Consider the following 6,807-nt stretch of genomic DNA (forward strand, 5'->3'; position numbering starts at 1 on the left):
GGGAGCACAAGAAGCCTTGCTCTAGAAGTAAGTCCCTATTGTCTCCCACATTGGTGCTTCTGTCTAGTACCAACTCTCTCCTTTTGTAGATGAGGAAACTGAGACCCAGAGAGATGAAATCAAAGGTCACACAGTAAGTAAGCAGCAGAGCAAGGATTTGAAATCAGGTAATTAGATTAAAAATCTTCCACCAAGTTAACTGATTCGAAATTCAATGTTCTTGCCACTATAAGATTGCTGAAAGGGAAAGGAATGGAAAACATAAACTGAATGAGGGATATTTTAAAACAAAAGAGAAGTAAACAGAAAATGGAGAAATTGCAAAGAAATAGAATATAACCCCTCCCATCTTCCCAGCAAAGAGAAATCTTCAGTCCTGTGACCTATTATAATTTTAAGTGCATTTGTAAGGAAAATGGATAAATTGGTGTAATGTCAAATTTTATTGACTTGAAGTCAGGGGCCACTAGTGTTCACAGATTCAAGGAGAAAGAAATAGTGGAAAAAATGTGTGGTAGGGGGTGGGTGAAGAGGCATCAAGAAAGTAATGTTTGCTTTTTTAAAAGTGTTTGATTTAAAAGGGACTCTGAACAGAGGCACTTTCTCCCCACTCCTACTGAGCCTCTAAATCTAAGAAATACTTACCGGAAACTTTTGATGATTTTATTCAAAGTAGAATCTTTTTCTTTTCTTCTTCTTTTTTTTTTTTTTGGTCTTTCTTTTCCCAAGTTCTAAAGCAAAGTACCTTTCACATAGGGATGGGGATTGGGCCCGTGATTTCACTGGAATAGGGAGCTCCTCCTTTTACCAGCGCAGATCCATACTTTCTCTGAAACTTCAAGTCATAGCCAGATTAAGTGACTTTGCCAGAACCACCCAACTGTTATATGCTAGATGTGGATCTTGAACCCAGGACTTCCTGGCTCCTGGGAAAGCTTTGTATCCTCTATACCACTATGACCTCCCATAGTAAGCACTTCATGAATATTTGTTAAGTTGAATTGAATCCCCCTGCCTGTACATATTCTTCCTCCTTATCAGTGTTGTGTCAGTAGCCACCCGCCACACCATGAATGCACTTTGAAGGCAGGAATTGTTTTTTCCCTTTGCTATTGGATCCCCAGCTCTTGGTCTAGTGCCTTGTACGTAGTAGGCGTTTAATAAATGCTTGTTAGATCAGATTGGATGGGGGTAATCTTAGGCAAATCACTTCTCTCGGCCTCAGTTTCCTCATTTGTTAAATGAGAGGGAGTCCTCTAACAGCTCTAACTGCCTGGTATTCAGGAGTACAGAAGGAAAAGGAAGGAAGCAGCACCGTCACCGAGAAGCTCACTCCACTGACAGTGCAGCCTAGCGGAGGTAGCACAGCACAGGCTCGGCGGAGAGCAGCGCAGCTCCAGCCCGCCGGGGCAGGCGCAGACAAGGTAGTCCCCAAAGCGTCCGCTCTGGCTTAGGAGCTGCTCTTTGCTCTGCCCCGGGGTAGGAGAGTGGTGGGGGTGGAGAAGGTTGATGGGTGGAAGGGAAGGGGGGTGGGGGGGAGGTGTGCTCTGTGTTTGGTGATGTCATTGCCAGTCCGCAAGCGGTGAAATTTAACACCGGCCAGATTTGCTCCACGGAGTTGGCTCCACTCCTCCCCAAAGAGAAGCAGCCGGCAGGGGCGGCACTCGGCGCTGAAAGCCTCCTCCTTGCAGTGTCCACCAGCCCCCTTCCACCGACTTGATTGCAGCTGTGGTGTGTGTGCGTGTGTGTGTGTGTGTGTGTGTGTGTGTGTGTGTGTGTGTGTATGTGTGTCTCAGTTTGGGCATTGGTTCCTTCCCCAGATCCAAGGACTTTCCCCACCCCCAGTCTCCTTCCCTCCCCTCTTCCCTCCTCCTCCTCAGCCCAGTGCAGAGAGCTCCTCTGGAGTCGCGGAGTCGCCTTTGAACCGCAAGTGAACTCCAGGGCTTACTTGGTGGCGTGTGGCGCTCGCTATTGATGCTGCGGGCTGCCTTCCTTCTGCCCGGGACAGTGAGCTTGCCCTCTGCTCCCCTGACTGGCCCTGGGGAGAACCATTCCCCTGGGGCTGTCAACCAGCTTGGAGCTTTCCCTGTTCCCTATTTTGGTCCGATAGGGGTGTTTTGTTTTTCCCTTGGCTAGTTGTTAGAAAGTTTTGTTTGTTTTGTTTTGAAGCATCCTTATTTTTTCTTGTGATTCTTTCCCCCCCTTTTCATGGACAGTACCTGCATCTCCAGCAGTGTGGAGTTGGCTTCTGTTTTCGGTTAGCACTTCGCTGCTTGGACAGATGCATACAAATGCATTTAGGAGCCCACAGGACAAGGCGTGGAAAGGTCTTCCCCACGGTGATCACGATCACGTAAGTAGCAGCGCTCGCCGGAGGCGTGGGGCAGGAGGGCAGGAGAGCAGGCAGACGGTCTCCAAGCTGGTTCTTCCTGTGCGCCTGGAGGCGGTCTGCGCTCCGGTTCCCTGTCACTTTTTGGCGTGGGAGCCGGAGGGCAGCTGTGGCATTCCCCGTGTCTTTTCAATTTGTAAAATACCATGTTTGAAAGAGAGTCCCCTGCCAGAGGATATCTCAGACAGTTTATGTTAAAACCATCATTTGAGCGGGAGGGAAAAGGAACTGGCCCTGGTCCCTGCAGGGAGATGCACCAGGCTTCTGTGGGCTTGTTGACAGCCCCCCTCCCGCTCCCCGCCCCCCAAATCTCCCTTCTCTCTTCTTGCTCTCTCCCTTCCCTTATTCCTCTCTTCTTTCTCCTCTTTCCTCTCAGTCTCTTCTCCCTCTCTTGTCTCATCTTGTTCTCTCCCCGTTCTTTCTATCTTCTTCTCTCCTTTATACTCTTCTTCCTTTTCTCCGCCTCCCTTCTCTCTCCCCTTTTCTTTCTCTTTCTCTCTCCTGTCTTCTTTCTCTTCTTGCTCTCCCTTCTCTCTTGTGTCCCTCCTCCCCTCTCTGCCCCTCTCCTTGGTGCGTCTCCCCGCTGCTTTGTGCTTACCCCCCGGTCTATGGATTCCCAGCCAGTTTCGGGCCCCAGTTTCCAAGTGCTTTGTAGAAAGGGGTTGAGGAGTGAGGGAGTGATAACCCTGAGGAGGGCTGAATCATGCTGGTTTGGAACTTAAGGTGTAAGCTGGAATCTACTTTTACAGACTCGCCTTCCGTCACTACAGGCAAATTGCACCAGCTCGCTTGGTTCTCTGCGCTTATACTGTCATTTGGGACTTAGAAGCGGGAGAAGCGGGGCGGGTTAGGGGGAAAGGAGGAAGGAGGGCGGAGCTCAGTACCCGGTGAAAATTGAAGGAGCCTGATGTAGCTGATTTCTTGTGGCTCCCCTGGTTTGTTTTTTAGAGTTCTGTGTGTTTGCTGCTTCTCACCCCACCTTCAGACCCTCTTGGACTCAAAGGGAAGTGAGTTGACAAGATACTTCTCAGTTCTACGGAAAGGGATTTCTTTTGGATTCTGAACGTTGCAAATCAGTTTGTCTCTAGCATGGGAGTAGAGAGGGGATACTGAATACTGTGATAAGCCGTTGCAACAAAGACGTAGTCCCTGCGTTAGGTTAACCGGAAGGGATGGGGGCAGACTAGTAGATGCTAGCTAACTCTCCAGGGGTCATGAGGCTGTCAGAACCGAGGGTGAAGGTTGTGAGTAAATTTTAAAATGTCCCTCAATCATGGGGGCAGCGTGGATGTGTACAAACTTGTACTTCATCCGTGGTGTGGAATAAAATGGCAGAGACCTGGACTGAGGTGGGCTTGGGGGAGGAGGGCTTTATAACCTTCTGTTTCTGTCTTTCATTTATTCTCAAAATTTGCTCCTAATTACAAAGCCTTTGGGAGAGAAAGTCTTCCCCCCCCCCCCCAGCCTACAATAAAGTATCGGAGAAAAAGTGAAGAGAGATGGAGAGGGAAATGGGTGCTTTAAGGGGTCATGGGATTTAAGGGTGGAAGAACAAATACTTTCAGGAATTAATTTCCCAGAAAAATGGTTAAGATATGAGCTTCCTTTCTAGTGCTGTCAGATCTGACAACTTCCAGCCAGAAGTGATCAGGACACCGTCTATATCAGACAATATTTTCAGGTATTGCCAGGTGGAGGACTTCTTGAAGGCAGGAAGTTTCTAGTTTTCTTTCTATAACCCCAGTGCCTACCTTGGCATGAGACAGCTAGGTGATGCAGTGCATAGAGTCCTGAGCCTCCAGTTAGGAAGACCAGAGTTCAAATCCAGCCTAGGCTACTTACTAGCTGTATGATCCTGGCCAAGTCACCTAACCTCTGTCTGCCTCAGTTTCCTCAACTATAAAAATGAGCATAACAATAGCACCTACTTCCCAGGGTTGTTGTGAGGATCAGATGAGATATTTGTTAAGTTTTTAACACAGAACCTGTCACGTAATAAATGTCATTCCTTCCATGGCTCCTGCTATCTAGTAACCACTTAATAAATGAGAGCTACTTTTGAATTGAATTGAATATTTCCATATACTTCTCTGGACCTCAGTTCCTTCATCTTTAAAATGAGGGTTTGGACCAGATGACCCCTAAGTTCCCAACGGTCTGGTTCTGGGATCAAAGGATTCTATCCCATCTCTAGTGCTTACTGTGTGTGATCTGGGGTGAGTTTGGTTAAGCTCTTTGGACCTCAGTTTCCTCATGTGTAAAATGAGGAGACTGGACTAGATGACCTCTGACCTCTGACTAGATGACCTTCTAGGTCTAGATTTATGACCTTTAATAATAGCTTTCATTTGGAGAGTTAAAGTTTGCAAAACCATTTACATACTTATCTCATTTGATTCTCCCCAGAATCCTGCAAGGTAAGTATGATTCCCATTTGACTGATCACAAATAAGAATATTGGCTTGAAGTAACACTCAAGTTTAGTGGCCTGTGAAATATGGGGTGGGGGCAGAGGCAGATCTGCATATGAGACCTATATTACATTTTCTCAGGACTCTGGTTAGCTTCGATGTGCCTGAACCCTCTGCCAGTAGAGTGTAAGTCTTTGCAGGTCCATGACCACTCCATCTGCTGACAGCATATTATGGGAGCTGCAGCTGGGATCAAGAAGATGGCCGAGGACCCTCCTCTTTCATGTTTGCCCCCTCCCAGCAAGCGCAGACCCAGAGGAGTTTCTCTGGGTATGCCCAGTATTTTTGAATTTTATTGTTATTTAGTCATTTTTCAGTCATGTCAGACCTTTCATGACCCCATTTGGGGTTTTCTTGGCAAGATACTGGAGTGATTTGGCATTCCCTTTTCCAGCTCATTTGACAGATGAGGAAACTGAGGCAAACAGGGTTAAACTGAGGCCCAGGGTCACACAGGTAGGAAGGATCTGAGGCTGGATTTGAACTCAGAAAGATAAATCTTTCTGTCTCCAGGACTGACATTGTCCACTGCACTATCTAGCTGCTCCCATCTTTGAATTATATTGCAGTTATTTAAGCAGCCTAGACTCTTCCTCCTCTTTCCCCTCTTCTTTCTCATTTTCCTCTTCCTCCTCTTCTTCCTACTTATCCTTCTCTCCTCCTTCCCCCTCCCTGTTTCTCTCTTCTCCCCATCTCCTCTTCCACTCCACCACCCTTTACCTCCTCAAGACACCTTGAAGCTACTTGCTGCTTAGGGTTACCCTTTCCTAATTGTGACCAACTTCATGGATTAAAGCTATTCCTTCTGCTCCTGATCTCTTCTTGTCTGGTATTCACTCCCCTTCCAGACTCTCAGAGAAAAGGCCCTGCATAAATTCCTGGGCAGTTTGGGGTTTGTAAATTGGGTCCAGATGATTGGGGGGAGGGACAGGGAGAAGGAGAGACAAAATGATTTGAAAGGGGAACATCGGAGCACAATTGCAATGGTTTATAAGTAGGGAGAAACTTTATCGGGAAATTCTATGGTGAGAAAGTCCCAGGTTTTAGGAAGTACAGTTATTTATTTGCATAATTTAGGAAAAGACCCATTCTGTTTCCGATAAGTGAGAGGAAAAAAAAAACAACACAAACTTTCAAACTCATTTTCATGTTTACAAAGCACAGGAAAAAATGAGCAGTAAATAGTACTTGAGAAAGGGTAAGCAATTGTTATATAATATTAATCCTTCCTCCCACTTCCTGCCCCAGTTAATTAGTTTTAATCTGAGAATTAAATATGGAAAGAAGAGCCTGTTTCCTTGAGGGAATGGAAGTTAGTTTGAAAGCCATACCCAAAGGGCTGGAAGCTGGAAGCATCCTGGAGAAACATAGGAGGAGCAGCTGATGCTAAGGGTAAACCATTCGCTGAAGCCCTAGCTCCTTCCTGAAACCTATGAAGTTTTCATTTTCCATGGTTCTTTTGCAATGATGCCCTTGGGAGGGGAAAGAAAGCTTCATTTCCTCACAGACCTGAACCCAGGCATCCAGAAACCACTTGGAGGGCTACCCATTTCAAACTCACCCCTTTTAAAGCCATATTATATTTCTTGTGACTGCTTTTCAATCATCTCCCCAAGTGTGGAAGCCTGTAAAATTAGCAAAAGGGAAACAGTAAAACTACTAAGTCTTAGAAAACCAGAGGTCTAGAATTAGAAAGGATCTTGGAGGCCGTCTAGTTTAACCTCTTATTTTAGAGGAGGAAACTGAAGCAGAGAAAACACCTAATACTATGCCCGGCACATAGTAAGGACTATATAAATATTAGATGACTATTGTTATTGTTGACTTGCCCACGGTCAAACAGCTAGTAAGTACCAGAGGTCCTGTGACTTAGGAGCAGCTAGGTGATGTGCTGGATAGAGCACCATGCCTCAGACCCTTCCTACCTGTGTGACCCTGGGCAAGTCA

The 6,807-nt window shown here is 46.5% G+C and overlaps 1 protein-coding gene across 1 annotated transcript in view; it reads left to right on the plus strand.

Annotated features, from left to right (window-relative positions):
* The first annotated feature begins 1,661 nt into the window (after positions 1 to 1,661).
* The window catches only part of COL24A1 (collagen type XXIV alpha 1 chain), a 369,727-nt gene continuing 364,581 nt past the window's right edge, over positions 1,662 to 6,807 (plus strand). The window contains exons 1-2 of the mRNA XM_027873950.1: positions 1,662 to 1,731; positions 2,217 to 2,353. Of these exons, the coding sequence (XP_027729751.1) occupies positions 2,292 to 2,353 (62 nt within the window). The 5' untranslated portion in view covers positions 1,662 to 1,731; positions 2,217 to 2,291. The remainder of the gene's footprint in view (positions 1,732 to 2,216; positions 2,354 to 6,807) is intronic.

The sequence above is a fragment of the Vombatus ursinus genome, unplaced genomic scaffold (assembly GCF_900497805.2).
Source record: "Vombatus ursinus unplaced genomic scaffold, bare-nosed wombat genome assembly UNPS02014803.1, whole genome shotgun sequence".
Classification (NCBI taxonomy): Eukaryota; Metazoa; Chordata; class Mammalia; order Diprotodontia; family Vombatidae; genus Vombatus; species Vombatus ursinus.